Below are 24567 nucleotides of genomic sequence, written 5' to 3'. Positions count from 1 at the left end.
AGACCAAAGCCAAATGGTGACACAACAGAATATTGGTACCCGTAATAATAAAAAGGAGAGTCTGGGAAGAGGCAAATGTGAATCTATTAGGAGCTGTCGCAACGAGAGCCTTCCCTGGAGAATTGCTATCTGGATGTCTGTCTTGCGCTTCATGTAGCCAAGAATTCTGTCGGTGACTTGGCCAATGAAATGACACTTTTAAGAAGGTAGAGAGCTGCCTCCTGGTAGCAATCTGTTATAGAATGGAGCTAAACTCTACTTCCTGCAAAAGCACCTTCCCTGTGGGAGGGCTGGGCTATGTCTCCTGAACAGTTTGCTTCCCTTTCACAATTCTTGATGATTCTGTCATTCAGAATGTATCGGTATATTTGCAGCCTCCACTACTTTTGTGGTAATGAGTTTCACAGTGTCAGTCTCCACTGAATACGACTCCTATCTTTTGAGAACGAGTCTTAATTGAGTCGAGTGATCTATTTTTGGAACAGCGAACACAAAGAACAGGGATGTCCCCCACCATGCTGACATCAGCTTAGATGCTTATTGCAAGAGAGAAGATCCCTCCTAAATCTTTCTCCTCAGAGATGCCTTCGCTAGTATTCTGCTAAAGAACAAAGGAGGCACCGTATGCCTCTTTCTCTAGCAAGAAGCTAGCTCATTCAGGGTAATTAGTGTGATCGTCCTGGAATAGAGCAACGAGATTATAAGGCCAGTTACTTCAGGGTCTCTAATTCTGCGTCCGTGGAGCTTGGAGCGACAGAGAACTGTCCTAAGTGCCTGAGCAGGAGTGTATACTATAATTCCTTCTCGAATTTGGCAATAACCGAGCAGGTTTGCCCAGAGATTTCGAATTTCCTCTGTGAGAAAATGGCTCATCACCTCCGAATTGAAAATGTCTCTATTTAGTTCATTCCCCTGCCCACACCCACCACCAGAACGAGACAGGCTTGTGTATTTCCCACTTATCTTCACATAGCAGCCACCTGGAGGCCAATGCTCAACTAGGGTTCTGGTACTCAAAGAAACCTTTCCCCTCAACAGACTCTGAGTGCCCTCAGAAGTGCCTTGAAACAAACAGCCTAATGGGTGATTCAACCTATCGTAACTATTCTGCTTTCAAGGTAGGTCTTATCTAAAAGGGCAGACAGACATCAATCATTATCAGGAAAGACGGAGATCAAATAATATTTCTGCTACATGGCACCACAGGCCTTCGTGGCCTGTGATCCTTGAGCCTTCGTACTGTTCTAAACCTTGCTCATCCTTCGAGCCATCCGTCAGCTCCTGCTATTGGAGCAGTTCCAAGCAGTCACCAGCTTCCCCACGAGAGTTCTGCTCTGACCACGTACAGTCCTAAGAGTCGAAGTCACCATCACTTGATAATTGTCTTTATCTGTCTCCTTAGCTGTTTCGTGTGCTGTTTCCTCCAGTGAAATCAACCCTGATTTCTCTTGTTGTTCCTTTGGTAGGCCCATAAATACTTGTTTGTTGATCGATTGCGCTCATAAAGGAACAAAGAATAGAAGACATGGGTTGGGGGAGATGCTTACCAGGAAGACCTAGAAGCAGAATCTTTTCTGGAACATTCATTCCAGCTGCCGCTGTGAAGCGTGGCCCTACTATGGAATCTGTGCAGATTTAAAAAATATTGTTAAATGCTTTCTCTAGTTATTTTATTCATTATTTATTTGTTTTCTTAGGCACCTTTTTCTTGTGGCTTGCATGATGGTTTTCAGCGTAGGTCATGTTTGACATTCAATGATTCATACATGTTCTGTAACTTCATCCCACCTCTTCCCTGTGTTTCTTGTCTTCATTCCTCCTCCTTTTCTAACCGTACTGAACTTTGTCCTCGGGTCAATGCTCCTCTTTGATCCCAAATGGTTGATTATTTGGGTGCATGCACCTCACTAATGCTATCATTCCCCTTATTATAAAACAAAACAAAACTCACTGCCATCGAGTAGATGCTGACTCACGGTGACCCTATAGGACAGGGTAGAACTGCCCCTGTGCATTTCCAAGACTGTTAACTCTTGATGGGAGTTGAAAGCCTCCTCGTTGTTTATTGTTTGGCTGAAAATTGAGCCAAACAATTTAGTGAGTTCAATTTCAAACCTGAAGAGTAACCAAGGGCCACAGTCTTGAGGGGGCTCCACCAGCCTTATGCAACCAGCTAGTCTTGTCTCCTTGATGACTTTGAGTTTTCTTCCACATTTTTTTACCACTCTATGCAGGATCTTCAAATGCCATCCCTTTCAGAGCAGCTGAGACTAGTATAGCGGGGTACCATCTAGTTCTTTTGGTCTCAGGGTCACAGAGATTTATGTTCTAAAGACACACCAGGGTCAACTGGCATAACATAGACCACAAAGTCTACCTCCTACTTTGGTCAGTAGTGGCCGGGGTCTTAAAAGCTTGTGAGCAGCCATCTAAGGTGCAATTCATGAATCTCTTTTTAGCTTTGATTCCTTTTTGTGTTACTTGAGGTCTGTGTCATTACCACTATCCTGATCCCATGCACTAACATGCTAGGGATGGGGGATGGGACATGACACATCAGCCCAGCCTGGCACTGGTCAGTACCAACATGTGGCCCATGGAAACATGTGGAAGCTCACTCCTAGCTCAGCTATGGAAGCCTGAGGCTAGTCAAGAAGAGGATGGTTTGAAATAATGACGTCACTTCAGGTGAAGGCAATGAAGACCCAGCTGGGATATGACGGCATTTGTAAAATTATAAGGTAGAAAAGAGACTTCCAGCACTTGGAAGGAGAAAGACATCGGTGCTTTGAATACAAAGGAGAGCTCTGTTTCAAGAAGTACACGGATATTAATATTCCAAGAAGTAATCAAGATGGGAAATGTGAAGGGATTTGAAGACATAGTTGGCTGCATTTGTGGTTGACAAATGCAATTGTTCACCAAGACAACTTAGTGATGTTTAAGGGTATGCCTATCTTTTGAGGTTGATATTGAGATTGGCCTCCAAATTGTCACGTCGTGGCTTATTCCTGTGCCATCTTACTGCAATGATGGGACTGTCCTGGGGCAAGCATTTCAGATTATAACCAGGCACGGCAGACACGATGGCTTGTAGTTTGCAACATTCTCAAGCCTCTGCCTCTCTGAATTCCCCCTTACAGAAGAAAGGCCTGCTGGTCCCACATCTGCCTTCCCAGCCACACCCACCTATGAGTGACAACCGGCTGCCCGCAGCCTCATCTCTAGAGGACACGACAATGGGCCTGCTGTGCACTTGTTGACATACAGAGTGGATTGTTTGTAGCAGGTGCAGAAGACAGTCTGTGTGGAGATTACAGAGACCTTTATCCTTGGTGGCGTAGCGTAATCCAAATCGATGTTGTCCTTTGTCTGGTCTTCCAAGCAGGTGTGGGAACTGGATCAAGTTAAGCGCGGGCTCTTGTGGGCCTGGGGGTAACATTCATTTTGGCTCTCTGTCAGTCTCACTCACTCTCTTCCTTGCCTTTCCCTTTAATTGAAAAAAAAACCCAACTCTCTTTTGTGCCCAAGAGACCTCTGAATTTTCTGAGACTTTTGATTAGAGACTGTGGATCCAGGGCAGTTTGAGTTGTTTTCAAACGTTGACTGTGCTGTTGGGGTGGGCATTGAGGGTCTGCTCAGTGTAAGGATTTCCCGTAGAGCCTTGTGTTTCTCCTGTGGGCCTTGGAGTCCCTGCTCAGTGGGCACGACCTTCAGTACTGACTCATTTCTTGACAACCTGTACCAGCGAAGGGGTGCCATGGGAAAGCGGACAATCTCCAAGGCGGTGGGCTCCAAACCATAATGATCCTGAACGAGCTAGGCAGATTTTTCTGTTCTTGGAAGTTTCCCCCTTATTGGGCTTTGAGGAGAAAGCGGTAACTCATAAAAAGGAAGCTTAAAAAAAAAGAGAGAGACCAGAGACCAGGATTTTGTTAAAAAACAAGCAAGAAGCAAGCAAACAAAACAGCCCCTAAAATCATCTTGCAGTCTCAATGCCGATGATCATCATTAAAATAATCTGCTCAGCCTAATATGAGAATTGATTTGCATCCCGCCCCACCCCCACCCCACATGCACTTGTGTGTGTAGTAAGGGCAAGGTTTAGGAGCCCATGGGGGTTGTTCCACAACTGCAGCGAACATACAAGCCAGGGTTAATTGTTTGCTCTGAACTGACAGCAACTTGCTTAATCCCCCTGCTGATGAAGTAAGCCTTGTTCCTAGGCGTACTTTCTCTGGTCTCCCTCTGGTCCTCGCTCATCCGCTTCCAGCCCGCCTCCAACAGAAATTCTCTGTGTCCAAGGAGAGACTGTGCCTCCGGAGCAGAATAAAAAGAGACCAGTACTAACTCTCGTCCCACGTCCCCACTGACTTGGTTTGGAATTCAGTTCTATTCACCAAGTTGTTCCCGTCTTTGTGTTCGGCTCTGGGGGATCTAGAATCGCAATACTGTTGACTGCAGCATTTGCCTCGCATGTGCTACGTGTCAAGCTCAGGGCTAGTACTTTATTTCTATGAACACATTTAATCCATGCAACAGCCCTGTGAGGGCATAGGTTGACCCTGATGACGGTACAAGGAAACACTGCCTGGTCCTGCGTCCTCCTCATTATCGTGCCTGCGTTTGAGCCGTTGCCCCCGTCACTGCATTTTACAGATAAGGAGGCTGAAGTTGGCTAAGTCCCCCAAGGTCACTCATTAGGAGCTGGCAGAGGCAGATTTTGAACCCAAGCATTCCCGCTTCCATAAGATAAGGTATTTCTTCTCTTTGGAAGCAGACAGGCCAGTTGGGGATGAAAAGCTCAATGTGTGGAGGAACAGCTAGGAAACAATAGAAAGTTCTGGCAATGAAGACTGCAGGGGTCAGACTGGAAGATATCACTGCAGTTTATGATGGGGCTTTTGGAGAAGGCAAGTCTTGGGTTCTTTATCTATCCAAAATGGGTATAATAGGCGCTATATCCGAGACATATCGTGCAAAGTGCAGGAGGCCATCTTTGCAAGAGCAGAATGCAGTCCCTGTCAGAGGACGAGTGCTCCGTAAATTGGCGTTGCCATGATGACAATGGGGAGCTTCATACCTCTGGTACTTGGGATGTTCGGAAAGGAAGCGAAGTGGCTTTCCAGGTGAATGATGAAGAGAGGGTGTCAGTGAGTCTGGTTGGGGAAGGGCTAGTAAGGAGATACTATTTTCTTGTTTCCTTGCTTATCATCTGTAGTCGCTTATGGTTGTTGGTTATTGGTGCCACAACCTCCAACTCCTGGGGACCCTGGGTACAACAGAAGAAAGCATTGCTTGAGCAGTCCTGCACCAGCTGCATGATGGGTTGGTTGCAGGTTGTGATCCATTGTGATCCATATGGTTTTCACTTGCTGATTTTCAGTAGATCACCAGACCAGGAAGAAACTTCCACTGGAACCTGGCTAGCAACCTAACGTCATGCAAGCCAGCACTGAGCTAGGCAGTAACGGCACGAGATGGGGTGGCCAGCAATAGAACCCAGGTCTCCACGTGGAAGGTAAATGTTCTTCCACTGAACCACCACAGCCACATAGTCACCTACTAACTCCCCCCAAAACAAAACCCGAAACCAAAAAATACCCCAGTAAAGCCTTTGCCATCAAGTGTACTCAGACTCATAGCAACCTGATAGTCTGGGTAGAATGGGTCGGTAGGGTTTCCAAGGCTGTCACCTTGACAGAAGCAGACAGCCACATCTTTCTCCGACCGAACAGCTGGTGGGTTCAAGCCTTGACCTTTCCTCTGGCTACCGCTGTGCCACCAGGACTTCGACTGACTGAGCTCACAGAGGGGAGAAGAGGAATGTATGTTTTCAAGTCCATCCGCAACCCTGAGGCTTTTCATAGGCCATAAAGCCTGCTGACTCTGTGACCCTGCTACCCGATGGGGGCTCAGTCTATTTTTTCTTCTTCCCATGTAGCTCAGGCCTGAGGAGTGGGTATGGAAAGAAAGCCTCCAATATTCCAGGACTGAGTTCCAGCGGTGGTGCTTCAGTGGCTCCCAGCAGGGTGATGGGAAGGGCTGGGCTGGGGGCTGGGGGCTGGCTGGGGGAGGTCCCTTGAGGTTCTATCATAAGTAAATGATAGGTGGGGTCAATCAATCATTTGTTGAGCTCCTGCTGTGCAGAACAATGTGCAAGCAATCTTGTGTGAATCAAGAGAAATAAAGGCTTGGTCTCTGCCCTTGAGCCACTGTTGACTTTGCTGCGGAGATCCGATTGACTTTCTTGCAGCAGTCCAGGGCATGGAGGGCATCGTGGCTTTGTTGAGGAGCCTGGTGGCGTAGTGGCTGATGCTTTGACTTGCTAGCCACAAAGGCAGCATACGGAACCCATCATCTGCTCCGCAGGAGAGAGATAAGACTTCTTGCCCCAGTAAAGATTTGCAGCATCAGAAACCCACCAGGGCAGTTCTACCCTGTACTCTGGGGACTCTAGGAGTTGGAATCGACTCATTGGCAGTGAGTTTTGCTTAGTTTTGTTTGGGTAGGGAGGGTCAAGTTGATTTCGGCTCATAATGACCTTGTGTACGACAGCTGAAGTACTTCCTGGTTCTGTGCCTTCCTCACTGTCGCTGCTATGTTTGAGCTTGCTGTTAGAGCCATTATGGTAATCCATCCTGGCCGGGCCTTTCTCTTTTTCCTGATCCTCTACTTTACCAAGCATGATGGCCTTCTCCAGGAACTGATCCCTCTTGTTTACTTGTCCAAAGTACATGTGATGAGGTTTTATCATTCTCAATTCTAAGGAGCATTCTGGCTGTACTTCTTCCAACACGGATTATTTGTTTGTTCTTTTGGTAGTCCAAGTATATTCAGTATTCCTCACCAGTGTCCTAATTCAAAGACATCCATTCTTCTTTGGTCTTTCGTATTAATTGTCCAACTCAAATGCATATGAGATGATTAGAAAACCACAGTTTTGGTCATCTGCACCTTTGTGCTCAAAGTGACTGGCACCTTTGCTTTCTCACATTTTTTTTTAACTGTAAACATTTGCATGTTTATTTATAATTACAATTTACATGACTACCAACAGCAATCCCACCACTAGGTTCTCTAATCCTTGGGTATGATGGCCTACAAAAATAAACCCCGGCTTAACAGCAACTGAGTCGGAGTCGAGAAGATACAAGTAAACCTTGACAGCTACTGAAGGGGTTCCGTAACCAAGGTCCTTGTTTTCAACAAAATGCCCGTCATCGGGCTGCATGCTACACTAAAGTCTGACCTGCTCATGCAACCAGTTTATATGCCCGCCTGCCTGCCCTGGGCAGGAACATGAACTATGTACATTGAGAGGGGGCAGGCTCGCTTCCTAAGTGGATGAGGGAGGACCCCACCTGGATGGGCTTCAATCCCACCCCTGTGGAGGCTGGTGCTGCTGGCTCAGAGCAAAGTTTAGGCCCATCTTAACCAGAGGGGCCCTCCCAGTCCTCCTTGCTGCAGATGGCAAGGTGGCCAGATTGCTTTATGACACGATCCCCTGGGCTGGCCCTGGGTAGTGGGGTGGCCACCTCTGCCAGTGTCATGCTTTCTCACATTTTAAAGAGGCTTTTTGTTTCTCTGGTTGTTTGAGATGCTCCTGTTTGTTACTTGGTTCCTAATGACCCCAAATCCATTTCAGTACTTTGTTTGCATCCTCTTTTTTTTTAAAGTCACTCAAACCACAGTTTTGTAGGATATGGGATCTGAAGGGATTTTTATTTTTTAGGGGTATAGTGGTTTCAAAAATATAATTTTTATGTATACACAGCCCATCTCAAGAAATGAAATTGACCAATAGCCTATTAAACCCTCCATATATGTGTTTTTTCCATCCTCCCCAACCCTCTCTCTCCCTGTTCTCGCCCCCATCCCTGGCCTCCTCATAGTCATCAAAGTGCTATCTATTGGTGTATAAACCACATTTCTTCTTGTTTTTTTCTTATAACAATAGTGATATTAAATATTTATCTTGGTAATATTGACTGAGCTTGCTGAGCATAACGTTCTCTAGTTTTGTCCATGTCTTGTGGTGTTTTTATTAAAGGATAAAATTCCATGGTACAAATGTACCAGAGCTTGCTTCTCCATTCTTCTAGAATCAGAATTTTTACTGTTTTCATGTTTTTGCTATTACGGAAATTTCTGTAATAAACATAGCTGCGCACATATCTGTTCACGTCATGTTATTGATTTCTTTGTCATATCTACCCAGGAGAGAGATTGTTTGACCTCAGGCGCTTGTGTCTGCACCTCTTTAAGGAAGTGCCATCTCGATGTCCATAGTGGTTGTACAGTTCCACAGTCCCGCAAGCCATATAAAAGCATTCCTAAAGACATCTTTTGCAGCAGATGTACCCAATGCAATATGTTTTTTTCTTGACTCCTACTTGTAAAGGTACTGATTGTGGATCCAAGTAAAATCAAATCATTGACACCTTCTACATATTTTGTATTCATTACACTGTTGCTTATTGGCCCAGTTGTGAGAGGTTTTTTGTGTGTGGGGGTTATTTTTATGTTAAATTGTAATCCATATCAGAAAAGCTGCAGCCTTTGATCTCCATCAATAAGTGCTTAAAATCCTCTTTGCTTTTTTAGCAAGCAAAATTGTATTATTCTCTAATCCTGATGCCTGTTCTTCTTCATACAGTCCAGTTTCTCAGATTATATGATCAGCAAACAGACTGAATGTGATGAAAAGGGCAACAAATGTACAAATGTGCTTGATGTATAATAGATGCATATATAGGTTGTGCTAAGAGTTGTATGAGTCTCCAATAAAATGATTTTAAAAATACAACTCCGACACACACCTGTCCTGATTTTGGACCATGACGTATCCCCTTGTTCTGTTGAAATGAATGCTTGTCGGTCTATGGACAAGTTCCTCATGAGCACAATGATGTGTCCTGGAATTCCCAATTCTTCACAGTGTGATCCATAAATTGTTATTCTCCACACAATGGAATGCCTTTGTATAGTCAATAAAACCCAAGGAAACCTCTCTGTGGTGATGTCTGCTTTCAGCTGAGATCCATCTGTAGTCAGTCAGCAATGATACCCCTCGCTTCCCATCTTCATCTGAATCTGCCTTGAGCTTCTAGCAGTCCCTTATCTATGTACTGCTGTAACCATTTAAAAATTATTTTCAGCAAGAGTTTACTTGCATGTGATATTAAGGATATTGCTAGATAACTTCCACATTCTTTTGGATCCCAATGTAGAGTAAGTCTAAGGAAATGCTGACTTTGCCTTTCTTCAGGTGCCGCTACCTGGCCGTCCAGTTGTCTCCTGCCATCCCTGTGTTTGCTGTCCTGCTCTTCCTTTTCTCCATGGCTACATTGTTGAGGACCAGCTTTAGTGACCCAGGAGTGATTCCTCGGGCCCTACCAGATGAAGCAGCTTTCATAGAAATGGAGATCGGTGAGTTTCCCAACCAGCTGGCACGCTGCTGTGTGGCCCTAATCAGCACAGGGAAGGATAGAGAATAGTAGTTACAGATTAACAGTCATATTTAGCCATGCCCTCTGAGATTCTGATTTTGTGATCCTAACCATGCCCTGAGTCAGGTAAGGAGGTCAGAGTAGCAAAATTCTAAAGTCAGCTGTATCATTCTCCGTGGTGGGATTTCATAGCAAGATCTTGCTGTATTGTTCCTAAGAGGATGCTTTCTTAAACCTTGTTGAGATTTTCTTGAAAGCTGTAAACTGTCTCCCCATAAAACTATTCTTATCCATATACACAGTTCGGGGTGTAATTTCACGTATTCAGACATCTACTGAAGACCATTTGGCCCATCCCAGCCTAGAATCTCTATTTTAGGGTATCATGCAAGGTGAGAAGGGGACAGCTATTGTGTCAAGAACTGCAACAATTCTAAAGGAGATAAAGGAAGCAATTATAAGAGCAGTACAGGGCAGTTTTGCAGCTCAGGGTAGGAATGTTTGGGGCATAGATAAGGTGTTACATTGCTCTGGAGCCAGGATATCTTCAAGAGTTGAAGCAGAACATCCTAGGGTCAGAGAAGGGGATGTCCTGGGTTCTAACATTGGAAAAGAAGGCTCTGATGTCCGTGCTAAGAGGGACTGAGAGGTCACCAGATCTAACAGTAATGCCTCAAGTTGAGGTACCCAGTAGCTTCACTCATTTTATGTTAGGCTGGGTTCTCTAGAGAAGCAAAACCAGTGAAGCTTGTGTGTGTGTGTGTGTGTGTATGAATTTATATCAAGCAAATGACTGACACAGTTGTAGAAGTGGGCAAGAGCAGGTCCAGGCAAGTTTCAAATCTGTGGGTTATGAGTTGAAGGCTTCTCTTGGCTTGAGTAGCTGTGGGCACTGATGAACTTAAGATCAGCAGGAAGACAGTAGGCTGGAGGTTACAGATGGGAATGAATTCAAGTTTGGCAGGTCATTGATGACTACCAAGATTGTCAGGCAATATGGCAGGCCATTCATTAGCTTAAGTCCAAAGAACTAGAGGTCCATGAGCCAAGTGTAGGATTCAATCCCAACAAAAATCTAGCAAGCTTTTCCATTTCAATTGAAAGCAGGCCATACTCCCTAGGAAACTTCCTTTCAGTTGATTGCATCTGGGTTGTGATCTGTGTAAGGGTGTTGTATCCTACTTTAATCTTCTGATAAAACAGATTCCATTATGGAGTTGATTACATTGTGTTAGGTCATATCATGGGAATTTCTAGGTTTTAAGTGCCAAACCACCGAGAATCTTAACCCAGCCAAGTTGACATAAAACCTTAACGATCATAGTATCCAATCCAGATGGAGTACTGGATGCTACTGGTACTTGTAAGACTAAAGTTATGTCAAGGAGTCGATCTGTGGCTAGCCTTTAGTTTCATGAGGGGCCTTTGAAGATGTCTATGCTTCTGTACTTCTTGTATTTATTTTATCTGTCCTTCCCCCTTAGCTTATTAGTGAATTTCTTTTTGAAAACTTTTTGCCAGGGGTTCAGGAGACGGGGGGTGGGGGAGGTTGGGGCGGTGCCAGGGTGGAGTACTACATAGACGAGCATATTTTTGAACAGTGAATTTGGACAACATTGTAGTAGTCAACGCATGACAGTAAACGTTTGTCCAAAACCCATAAGACTATATAATAGTGAAGATGAACGTAAACTCTCGACTTTAGTTAATAAACAATGCATCTATAGCAATGGGTTTGTCAATTGGAGCAAATGTCCCATGGGAATGTAAGATGCTCAAAGAAAAAACAGGTGTAGGTAGGAGGGGATATAATGGAGCTCTGTGGGCTTCCTGTAGTGATTTTTCTGTGAACCTAAAACTAGTGGGAAGAATGGGAAGAAAGCAGAGGCTAGAGGTGTTGGCTAGCTTTCTAGGGAGATGAGAGCATGAGAGAGAGAGTTGTGATTGCTGCTTCTATTCTTTTATAGTCCCTTTCCATGCCCCCATGGAGAGGCTGAGGGGTCACGCCCCTGTCTTTAGGAGTTTCTTGTATCTCATAGTAATTTGTTGAAGTGACCAGCTCTTTGTGTCAGATCACTGAACTGAAGGCCCAGTCTCTCACAGTCTTGTGGTGACCCACGGATTGACATGTTAATATTGAGTTCACACTTATACTTATGTCAGCAAGCTTTCATCAACCTGTCTTCAGCCTGTATTGAATCTGCTGTGGATGGGGCATGGGGGTGGGGAAAGATGAAGACACGTGACTCTCTCCTCTCAGAGCTCCCCAATGGGTGGGGGAGCGAGGTGTTGTCTTTCCCAGGTGTCCTTATTTAAAGTATATGCAAAGGAATCTGAAGGTGGCATGTCTGAACATCCATCGTCCTCTCAGGAATAGCTGTCCCCATCCTTTTCAGATGTGTGACACACTGTTATTGTTTGATTTCACAGCATCCACCTCACTCCTCAGAAAAAGGAAAAATGTTCCATATGGCAGATATTTTTAAAATAAAAAACTATTCTGTTTTTAGAATTATGCTGCACAGTACGGGTGCAACCGACACTGGAACGCTCAGCTGCTGCCGGGGGTGGGGGGTGGGGAGGGCCTGCCATCACCACAATCTGTGTGGGAAGCCCTTTGACAATAAGTAATTTGGGCTTTAAGGGTGCATACTTTTGACCCAACAATTCTACTTCTCTAAAGTGTCCATTTAAATGAAATAAATAGAGATTTATACAAATTACTGTAGAAGGATTTTTATTACATCATTTCCCCCCTCTTCTTAACATGGGCACAGCTATTTTCATGGCAGCAATTTCATCTATTATTGCTTAGATTTCAGCATGCTTTTTTCTCCCTTTTTTCTGTTTTGGAAATCAATTTTAACAACTGAATATATTTTTTGGAGAAGGGAGGAGGGGACAGGTACTAGGACTGGGGTGGTGACCCGAGGGAATTGCAACTTTGTCCGTGAGAAAATGGTATGGAGGTCACATCTGAAGGAGAGTCCAACTCCCCAACAGCTCCAGGCCTATTGCCACAAGGCAGAGGTCAGACATGCCTCCACCCTTTTCCCTTCTTTTGCCGTATTCCGACATCAGCGATTCCTCCCATGGCATCATAGGTCTCTGCTGGGTTCCATAATCCCTTGTAATGGCTACACATAACTCACAGACAAGACGCATGATGATGAGAGTTTATTAGGGAAGTTAACTGGTTACCAAACCAGGGTCAGAAAACAGTCATCATTTGTCCACAGTAGCACCTCTTCTCAGCCAGCAACCAAATCTCTCTCTGGCTCTCAGCCTCTCCATCATGCAGTCCCTTGGTCTCTGCCTCCGTGGGCCAACAAACTGGTCTGCCGCCCTGCCTCACTGCCGCATGATCTCAGTGGAAAGGCTCCTCTGCTCTGTGTCATGGTTTTTGTGCCAGTCTTTGCTGCCTCCTTAATTTCAGACAGGGATCTCACATGCATGTCACTGGTGCCTCCTCTAGCTTGATTGTCCCCAGGATTCCCTCTCTACCTGCTTCTGAGATGGCTCTCTTATATTCAGAGGAATGGTAAAAACTGACCAATACCTGAGTTAGAGTTTTCTACACCTTATTTGCATGCTCCTACCTAATCATGTGATGGAAGTTACCGAGAAATGGATAGAAGAGCCATATGTATGTAATTTCACTTCACCACAATCTGCAATGTTTTGATTTTTTTACAGGCAGCATCACTTAAAACAAAACAGAAAAAAAACCAAACACAGGCAATGTAAATACCCAACAACATGGAATAGTTAAGCAAAACACAGTACATTCATAGGTCTACTATCTATGGAGTATTACATATATAATATATAATAAGATGGAGTATTATATATCATATATAATAATAATGGGCAATTATTCAGTGGAAATGACAGGGTACAAAATTATACTTATATCATCTCAAGTGTTTAGAGAGCATGAATGTTTATCTGTTAAATAATGTTTAGAAATAAATACACCAAAATCATTCCTATCACTGGCATTGAGAGATCATCTGTGATTTTCACTTTTCCTCTTTATTTTTTCTGTTTTGAGTCTCTAAATCTTCTGCAATAAAAATGTTACTTTAATTTTTTTTTAATTATCTAAAAATTTAATTTCCCCCCCTAATTATAAGTTTTTCCAGGCTTTTTTCTGTACATATACTATGCTTTTGCAAATGAACAGTCTTTCATGAATTTGATTTTGGCTTATATTTTCAGTTTGCAACATATTGTGCCTATTTTCCTGGATCACCACTTGTCTATACTTCATTTTATTTTTAATTTTTAATTAAATCATTTTATTGGGGGCTTGTAAAACTCTTTTCACAATCTATATGTACATCCATTGTGTCAAGCACATTTGTTGCCATCATCATTCTCAAAACATTTGCTTTCTACTTAAGCCCTTGGTATCAGCTCCTCATTTTCTCCCTCTCTCCCCCACCACCCTCCTTCCCTCACGCTTGCTAATTTATAAATTGTTATTATTTTTTCTATACTCCATTTTAAACGGCCCCATATAATTCCATTCTATGTCAGTATTATGCTTTATTTAACCTATCTCTTATTAACTCATGTAACTACCTAGCTTAATGAACCTCACTTTCATTAACATTGAGGTTATTTTTTCCATTTTTAAAATTAAAAGTGACTCTATGACAAATAGCCTTATAGAAATATCTTCTATACATGTCTTTGTGATTTTGGTAAGTTTTTAGATTCTAGAATCTAGAAGATCATATAAAAATTTAAAAACTGAGGGAGTGGGGAGTGGGGAGGGAAGGGGAGGGGAAAAAGGAAAATGAGGAGCTGATTCCAGGAACCCAAGCGGGAAGCCAATTTTGAGAATGACAAGGGCAACGAATGTATAAGCGTGCTTTGCACAATTGTATGGATTGTGATAAGAGTTCTATGAGCCCCAATAAAATGATTTTAAAAAGAGAGAGAGAGAATCTAAACAAAACAGTGACTTTCCAGAGGATCTGCTGGGTCAGTTCAGATGGTTATGGAGACTGCTTTTTTTGGTTTTAATTCCTAAGATGGTGTGATCTTGATAGATTTTCTCAAAGGACATAGGATGATCACAGGGGCGTACTAGAAAGAAGTCTGAAGAAAGCGGAAAACTGCGTTGGTGAGAAAAAAAGCCAGGAATGTGGTGTCAAGACATTGTTTTCCATCATGAACCATGGCCCTGCTCATTCTTCAAGGGTAGCAAGGGCTGGTTTATGAAGACGTTTGAGGGCCACCTTACTTCATCCATTCCACAGCCCTTCCGACTTCCTGTTTTCTCTCAAACTCAATGAAAATAGAAAAGGAATACAAATGGACCCCCTGAGGAAGCCACAGCTGCTGTTTGGCCGTGGTGTATTGGAAGAGCACAGAGTTCATCACAGATGGGGTTAGAGACTTGGAAATACCACCTTCCAAAGTGTATAGACTTAGAAGGCAGGCTGTCGAGAATTCAATAGCTTTGCCTTTTGACATTTTTGTTTAAAAAGCTTTCTAGAATTTTGCAGCAATATTTTTAACTTATCCTAATACTAACATTCGTTGAATTATAAAATGGTGAATTTTCTTATAAGTGAATTGTATCCCTATTAAAAAGATAAAAGACTGAAAAAAACTAAAAATATAAACACAGTTATCTTTATCTGAAATTTTACCCCATTCCTTTTTCTCTTGTACTCAGAATGTTACATAAATATCCTTATGCCTCAAAATGTTTTACTTATCCTTGCCTCCCCTTCTGCAATAAAAAAAGAGAAATTTGATTTAAAAAAAATTTAAAACTCCTGATAACATGGGTGAAACTGAAGGGCATTATACTGAATGAAGTAAGCCAATCAATCACAAAAGGACAAATATATTTTATGACCACTGTTATATAAAAAGTCCAGAAAAAGTTTTCACACAAACAGAAACATTTTTTTTATGGCTACCAGGACAGGAGGCAAGAGGAAGTTGAATCACTAGCTAGAGGGCAGATACATATTAACTTGGGTGTCCGGTAAGACTAAAACCAAAAATTGAATCAAAAGAAAACAGTACTGACTCATTATTAACTAAAGTGAAATAAATAAGTACAGTTTGGGCAACTACTGACATGTGCAGTAGTTACCAAAATTGTAAGAGTTACAGGCTCAGCAACTCAAAGAGGCTGTTCGACTGTGTCCCATAGGGTCACTATAATTAGACTTGACCTGATGGCAGCGAGTACATGTAGTATAGTATACTGCCATCTGCAAACCTCGTGGTGTAGTGGGTTATGCTTTGGGCTGCTAACTTCAAGGTCAGCGATTTGAAACCACCAGCTGCTCCATGACCAACGAGGCTTTCTACTTGCATCGAGTTCCACAGTCTTGAAAATCCATAGGGGCAGTTCTCCTCTATCCTATAGGGCTACTATGAGTTGGAATCAACTTGATGACAATGCGTTTGTTTTTTTGGGTTTCGTATATGAGACTGGTCTTTTCCTCAAAGCTTTCCCAACACTGAGTATTTTTATTCTTTTACATATATGTTAGTAGAATAGGTGGCACTATCTTTGTGTTTTAATTTTTGTAATTTTGATAATTTGTAAAGTTGAATGTTTTCATCTCATATATACTTGAGCCATTTTTATTTCTTGTTTTATGAATGTTTTTCTCGGGAATGAGACCAAAACACCCCTAAAGAAATCCTTTTTCATATGCATACAAAAGAAGTGTATGTTCTTCAGTGGGATTGTGGAAGGCACACTGTGACATAGAAAGTCCAGCCTGGAAATCCTAGTTTGAAATCAGAGAACCTCAAATAGGCATAGCAGGACACATTGGGCTGCTAAGTGCAAGCAGGGTCAGCTGTTCAAAACCACTAGCTGTTCCCAGGAGAAAGATGAGACTTTTTATTCTCATAAAGAGTTACAGTCCCAGAAACCTATAGGGGCAGTTCTACTTTGTGCTAACGGGTCGCTATGAGTTGGATTGACTATATGGCAGTGAGGTTTTTTTTGTTTTGTTTTGTTTTCCAAATGATGTCAACCTTCTTTACTGACTTACAGAAGCTACCAATGGTACGGTACCCCAAGGCCAACGACCACCACCTCGTATCAAGAATTTCCAGATAAATAACCAGATTGTGAAACTGAAATACTGTTATACATGCAAGATCTTCCGGCCTCCCCGGGCCTCCCATTGCAGCATCTGTGACAACTGTGTGGGTAAGTAAAGCCAAGGGGACCTTGCCTGAGGGGAACACTGAGATGCACAAGAAGAGGGTCAGGCTACCTGGCAGCCCTCAAGACTTGAAGGACTGCCAGTGTCTCACAACACTCTCGCGAGAGTCAGTTGCACTGAGTTATTTTTACTGCTTTACACTTTAACTGTTCATTTCTTGTATTATATATCTATCTGTATATAATTTAACTGTTCATTTGTGTTATATATATCTATCTTTATATATATAATTATTAGCATTCTGGTTTTCTCTTGAGAGAATCCTAACACACTAACCCTAACGCCTCACCCTCACCCCCAACACTAACCCCTCACCCTAACCCTAAACTTAATCCCTAACCCTCACCTTCAAACTAACCCTCACCCTAATCCTAACCCCTAACCCTAAACATAGCCCTCACCCTAACCGTAACCTGACCCCGAATCTTAACCCTAACAGCCCTAACCCTAGACCCTAACCCCAATCCTCAAAACCTAATCCTAACCAACACTAACCCTAACCCTGATCCTAACAAGCCTAACCCTAACCAACCCTAAACCTAACCTTAATCAACCCTAACCCTAACAACCCTAGCCATAACAACCCTAACCCTAAAAACCCTAACCCTAACCCAGTAGGTTAGAATGTTCTATGCCTAATCCTCACCCTAACAACCCTAACTCTAATGCAACCCTTATAACCTTAACCCCCAAACCCTAACCAAACCTTCACTCCATAACCCTAACTACCGTAACCCAAACCCTATCAACCCTAACCCCAATAACCCTAACAACCCTAACCCTAAGACCCTGACCCCCCCCAAAAAAAAGATTAAAAAAAAGAAGAGGGTCAGGTTGGTCACCAATTCTTGAGTAAAACCAATGGGAGAGAAAAATTAGATTCAAAATCGCTTTAGATAAGAGGAAAACTCGGGAACAACTGGGAATCAATTGTACGTGTCTACAACAAATTGTAATTTAAATATCCCGGTGGCAGAGTACTTAAGCATGGGGACTGTTAACCGGGTAGTGGATGGATTGAGCCCATCAGTTCCTCCGCGGGAGAAAGATAAAACTATTTGCTTCCATAGAGACTCACAGCCTTGGACATCCCATAGAACAATTCTAATCTGTCTCATAAGATCGCTATGAATAAAAATAAAAAAAGATCGTTATGAATAGGTATCACCCCACTGGCAGTGGGTTTGGTTTTGGAGTCTAAAGTTGAAAAACAAACCCTCAAACTAGCCTGTTCTGCAAAATCTCGGTTTTCTTCTGCTGGATCTGTTTCAGGCAGGGTCCACCTTGCATAAGAGGATGAACCTAGTCCACTGGAGGGCAGCATTGGGGAAGGAAGGGCCTTAGAACAAGCAGTGTGTTCTTGAGCGGCTACTACATACTAGGCACGGTGTGAAATGCTTGACTTTTCTCTTCAAGATTCCTAACTACCCCATGCGATAGGTCATCCCCATTTTACAGATGAGGACTTGGGTGAAGCAACTTTTATGTAGGTACATGTAATTAGGATGAGAAGGAGCTGGCTCAGGTCTGATTCCCAAACTTGCATTTACTCTATCTCTGCTGCTTCATCTCACCTACTTTGGCCATGTGATCAGGTGGGACCAGTCCCTCAATAAGGACATCATGCTTGGTAAAGTGGATGGTCAGCAAAAAAGAGGAAGACCCTCAACGAGATGGATGGACACCGTGGTCATTACAATGGGCTCAGACATAAGAGTTGTGAGAATGCTGCAGGACTGGGTCATGGTTCATTCTGTTGTACATAGATAGAGTAATTATGAGTCAGAACCAACAACATTTTAACATGAAAAAAGGTCATCTCTCCGGATAATCAGAGGAATAAAAATTAAAGCAAGAGTCTTTCATTTGTAAAAGACTTTATTTTTCAGAGCAGTTTTAGGGTTATGGGAAAATTGTACAGAAAGTACAGGACATTCCAGTATACCGTGCCTCCTGCAAAGCCTTTATCACAGTGTTAGGTGTTGGCTGTCACCTTCATGGAAGCAGACCACCAGGGCTTTGTCCTGTGGAAGAACGGGGTTGGTTAGTAGCCAAGCACTCAATAATTTGTGGGTATTTTTTATTTAAAATCTTTTATTGGGGGCTCTTACAGCTCTTATCACAATCCATTGTGTCAAGCGCATTTGTACATATGTTGCCATTATCATTATCAAAAGTTGTTGATACTTGAGCCCTTGATATCAGTTCTTCATTTTTAGTCTCCTTCCTCCATCTTCCCTCTTAATCATCTGTTTTAACAGAGCTTCCAAAATCAGCACAAAGTTGTTTCCTATGAAGTAGAGGTAAACAATATCCCAAATGTTGAATTTCTCCAAATTGCTGTACCACTCCGTCATCTCTAAGACCAGCTCTAAGACAAGCTCTGCCCCTCTCCTCAGTACACTTCCTCCTGTCTTTGGGTTCAGTAATTTGCAATAACATCACATATATATCGCTAAACTACATCTACAATTATGGAGTTTATTAAGGAAGTAACAGGTTACAACCTGAGATAAGGATCAACTTGTAGTAGAAATAACTCAGAATAAAGTTCTTGGATCAGGACAACTTCTTGGCTGCTGACACTGGGCCCTGCTCAGGGACTGGATACCACTGCGCACTGCTTGGGCAACTATTATAACTCTTAGTTCCATGGGCCAGTAAACCCCACTGGGGCCAGCTTGCACTACCTTATGCCACTGTCACTTTTGCTATGAAATCTCTTGTGTCCGGCTTATTCTCTCTCTCTCTCTCTCTCAATTTCACTCTCTAAAGTCTCTATCAGAGACACTGGTTATATAACAATCTCCATATTAATTTCCAGATATGTCCTCTTCCAATAAGACGATGAACTAACTAATCTCCTACAAAGGTTCCGTGTACTTTATTTGCATCAACACACCGTCCAGTCCCTGTAAGAGATTCTTTTACCTCATTTGCACAATTCTGGCCAGTCATTTAATGGGAGTAATGAGACCATAAATAGCTCAAACTCAACAGACTCACTGCCATGGAATTGATTCTTACTCGTAGTGACCCTATAGGACTGAGTAGAACTGCCTTTTCGGGTTTCTGAGATTTTTACACCTTTACAGGAGTAAATAGCGTCATCTTTCTCCTGCAGAGCAACTGGTGGGTTCGAACCACTGACCTATGGTTAGCAACTCAATGTGCAGCCCCATGCCATACACCAGGGTTCTCAAGACTATAGCTACAAAGGCCAGATAAAAGCGATTAATTACACCACACCTAGTGACTTCGTATATTCCTGTGATACACTTGGTAGAATTGAGCCCATGTTTCTATGAACTGAGTCCATTAGGATTCACTCTGGGTTGTGCCCTTCTCCGTGTTTTGAAAAATACGGAGTGGCATGTGCCACCATCACTGTATTATTCAGCATAGTTCCCTTGCCCTAAAAATGCCCAGCACTTTACTTATTTATCCCCCCTGACCCCTTGGCAACCACTGATCTGTTCATTCTGCATAGTTTTGTCTTGTCCAGAATGTCATATAGTGAGAATTCTACAATATATAGTTTCCCCAGAATGGTTTCGTTCACTTTTTGTGCCTTGGTAGCACCTACTAAAGAGCAGGACACCTTTTTTTAACTTAGAAAATTAGCTCAGAAAAATTCATAATGCCTAGTCCTACAATGGTAGGAGTATAAATTAGAACCAACTTTGTGGATAACAACCAAGTAAGATGCACTAAAAGCTTTAAAACATATTTAGAACAATATTTACCTCTATTGCCTTTGACTCTTACACACTTCTCAGCTTCTTCCTCTTCCTCCATCATTTTTGGCTGACCTCCCTTTCCCCGCCCTAGTTAACACGTGTCTACCCTCCAGCCAGTAGCTTCCCCTCCCTGGCTGTCCCACCCCTAGTAACCATCACATAATGTTTCTCTGAATGTGAAAACCTTTGTTGGACTTTTACACTAGTGGTCTCATGCAGTATTTGTCCTTTTGTGATTGACTGATTTTACTCCGCATAATGTCCTCCAGATTCATTCATGCTATGAGGTTTCTTGCAGATTCATTGTTAGTCTTTAAAGTTGTGCAATATTCCAATGTGTGTCTGTACCACAGTTTGTTTACCCATTCTTCCACTTATAGACACTTAAGTTGTTTCTACCATTTTGCTATTGTGAACAGTGCTACAATGAACATCAGTGTGCATATATGTATTCTCAGTGCAGCTTTTAATTCCCTAAGATATATAGCAAGTAGAGGGGTGGCTTGGTCATAGAGTATTTCTATTTTTTTAACTGTACTATTTATTCTAGGGTGGGGAGATAACTCATTTTATTTTGATTTGCATCTCTAATGTAGCTAATGATTATGAGCATTTCTTCATACATTGCTGGCCACCTGTATGTCTTCTTTGGTGAAGTATTTATTCATGTTCTTTGCTCATTTTTTATAACAGTTTTATTGACATATAATTCAGATATCATATTACAAAGAGTTGTGAAGGCACCACCACAATAAATTTTAGAACATTTTATTATTTCTTGTACTCATTGTCATCAGCTCCCCATTTCCCCTCAACTTCCCCTGCCAGACATCCAAGAAGCCATTAATCCAATTATTATCTCTAACATAGATTTACCTATCCTGGATTTCACATACAGAAAACCATACAAAGAACAGAAACAAACAAACAAACAACTCATCAACAGTAACAAAATAGAAAAACCTCAATGGATAACAAAGCAGACAATATTTAAAACTAGAGCAAATTTAAAATGGGTCAAAGAGCAGATCCAATGATAAGGCATTACATTTTAACCTAACTACATTTGCAATAATCTACCTGATAATGCACTCTGTCTGCTAGAAAGGCTGTTCACAAGGCCGGTCTATGGTCAGAGGGTATTCACCAGAGGGTAATCCCCACGAAGATGCTGCAAATGAATTTTGGGATTTCGCTGTCATCCCGGTCTTCTGCAAACTGAGTGCTCACAATTTTCTTTTTAAAAATAATTTTATTGGGAACTCTTACAGGTATTATAACAATCCATAATTCAATTAGATGAAGCATCATTGTACAATTGCTGCCACCACCATTTTCAAAACATGTTCTTTCTTCTTGGACTCTGTGATGTCCCTTTATCCAGTCCCTCCCCACCCTACCCCCCAGGATTTCTTCTTCTTATATTATTATTTGCCTTATCTTATACCATCCAATGTATCTGTTCATCTACATTCTGTTATTCGTCCATCTTGAGTGGAGTTACACAACTGCTGTTGCTATTGTACCCACCCCTCTCCCCATACCTTCAGGGAATCATTACTCCCATTGCTATTTCTGAAGGGTTTAGCTATCTTGAATTTCATGCTTTGAATGACCTTAATTATACAAATGAACAAACACAGGTCTCACAAGAGTAATGAAGTAAAACTAACACCAGAACAGTAAAGGGAGGAAATATTAAAGAACTAGAGGATAGTTATATGTTTCACCAGTGCTATACTACACCCTGGATATATCATCCCTTCCATGTGGTCCTTCTGTGAGGGATTAGACTGTCCAATTATCGTACAGGTGGGTTTTGGGTCTCCACTTTGTCTATATTCCTTCATATCAATTTGATGACTTGTTTTTGAATTTCTGATATCTATTCCCATTGACACCTCATGACCACAATGGCTGGTGTGCTTCTTCCATGTGGGCTTTGTTGCTTCCCTGAGAGATGGCTGCTTGTTTAGCTTGAAGCCTTTAAGACCCCAGATACTGTATCTTTTAATAGCCAGGCACCATCAAATATCTTCACCACATTTGCTTATAGTGCTCAGAATTTAAGATCTAATACTGTTCCCTTTTCTGGTCTTAGATTTTATTTTTTCCAATCCTTGAATCACATGGATTGGTGTCTGCTCATTTTTAATTGGATTGTCTTTTTCTTGTTGAGGTGTTGAAGCCTCTTATACATTTTAGAAAGTGGTCCCTTTTCTGGTAACATCATCACTACAATTTTTTCCTTAGTCTGTGGGTTCTTTTTCTATATTTTTAGTGCCATATTTTGATGCACCCACATGTCTACTTTTAGGGGGTCCCAGTTATCTATATTAACTTTTGCTGTTTGTTTTAAATTAAGTTTGATAATATATTTGTGTCATGAATTATGAACTCTAAATTTGTCCCTATTTTTAATTGATGATCTTTATAGTTTTAGCTTTTTTTTTCTTTTTTTACATTTTATTAGGGACCCATACAACTCTTATCACCATCCATACATATACATACATCAATTGTATAAAGCACATCCATACATTCCCTGCCCCAATCATTCTCAAAGCATTTGCTCTCCACTTAAGCCCCTTGCATCAGGTCCTCTTTTTTTTTTCCCTCCCTCCCCTTTCCCCCCTCCCTCATGTGCCCTTGGTAATTTATACCTCGTTATTTTGTCATATCTTGCCCTATCCGGAGTCTCCCTTCCCCCCTTCTCTGCTGTCCCTCTCCCAGGGAAGAGGTCACATGTGGATCCTTGTAATCAGTTCCCCCCTTCCAACCCACTCACCCTCCACTCTCCCAGCATCGCCCCTCACACCCTTGGTCCTGAAGGTATCATCCACCCTGGATTCCCTGTACCTCCAGCCCTCATATGTACCAGTGTACAGCCTCTGCCCTATCCAGTCCTGCAAGGTAGAATTCGGATCATGGTAGTTGGGGGGAGGAAGCATCCAGGATCTGGGGGAAAGCTGTGTTCTTCATCGGTACTACCTCGCACCCTAATTAACCCCTTTCCTCTCCTAAACCCCTCTATGAGGGGATCTGCATTGGCCGACACTTGGGCCTTGGGTCTCCACTCTGCACTTCCCCCTTCATTTAATATGGTATATATATACATATACATATACACATATATACACACACTTATATCGTTGTTGTGTTTTTTTGCATGATGCCTTATACCTGGTCCCTTGGCACCTCGTGATCGCACCGGCCGGTGTGCTTCTTCCATGTGGGCTTTTTTGCTTCTGAGCTAGATGGCCGCTTGTTCACCTTCAAGCCTTTAAGACCCCAGATAGACCTCTTTTGATAGCCGGGCACCATCAGCTTTCTTCACCACATTTGCTTATGCACCCATTTGTCTTCAGCGATCCTATCATGGAGGTGTGCAGTCAATGATATGATTTTTTGTTCTTTGATGCCTGGTAACTGATCCCTTTGGGACCACTCGATCACACAGGCTGGTGTGTTCTTCCATGTGGAGTTTGTTGCTTCTGAGCTAGATGGCCGCTTGTTTATCTTCAAGCCTTTAAGACCCCAGTCACTATCTCTTTTGATAGCCGGGCACCATCAGCTTTCTTCACCACATTTACTTGTTCACCCACTTTGGCTCCAGCCGTTGTGTCGGGAGAGTGAGCATCATAGAGTTCCAATTTAATAAAAGAAGGTATTCATGCATTGAGGGAGTGTTTGAGTAGAGGCCCAAGGTCCTTCCGCCACCTAAATACTTGACCTATAAATATAGACACATAGATCTATTTCCCCATCTTCCTATATATATTTGCATGTACATGTCTTTGTCTAGACCTCCATGAATGCCCTTTGACGCCTAGCTCTTTCCTCCATCTCCCTTGACTTTCCTCCTGCCCTACTACCATGCTTCATTGCCACCTGGGCTAGAGTATACCTCTTCTCTAAGCAACCTTACCCTTGATCATTTCAGATCTTTGATCCATCTAAGTTAGTTTTTGTATATACAGTGAGATGAAGGTCCTATTTTATTTTTCTGCAAATCGATATCTATTTTACTTTTCTGCAAATCAATACCCAATTTTGTCATTTGTTAAAGAGATTATCTCTTTCCCACTTAATGACTGTTGACCCTTTGTCAAAGATCAGCCATCCATAGGTGGATGACTTCACTTTGGAGTTCTCAGT

At 42.4% G+C, this 24567-nt stretch overlaps 1 protein-coding gene across 2 annotated transcripts in view; it reads left to right on the top strand.

Moving 5' to 3' along the window:
* Positions 1-24567, top strand: part of ZDHHC9 (zDHHC palmitoyltransferase 9) — a 50661-nt gene that overhangs the window by 9205 nt on the left and 16889 nt on the right. For both annotated transcript variants that reach the window (XM_075538908.1, XM_075538909.1), the window contains exons 3-4: positions 9272-9432; positions 16495-16653. In XM_075538908.1, coding sequence (XP_075395023.1) covers positions 9272-9432; positions 16495-16653 — 320 coding nt within the window. The remainder of the gene's footprint in view (positions 1-9271; positions 9433-16494; positions 16654-24567) is intronic.

The sequence above is a fragment of the Tenrec ecaudatus genome, chromosome X (genome assembly GCF_050624435.1).
Source record: "Tenrec ecaudatus isolate mTenEca1 chromosome X, mTenEca1.hap1, whole genome shotgun sequence".
In the NCBI taxonomy this organism is placed as follows: domain Eukaryota; kingdom Metazoa; phylum Chordata; class Mammalia; order Afrosoricida; family Tenrecidae; genus Tenrec; species Tenrec ecaudatus.
This window is presented reverse-complemented; position numbering and strand designations above follow the sequence as displayed.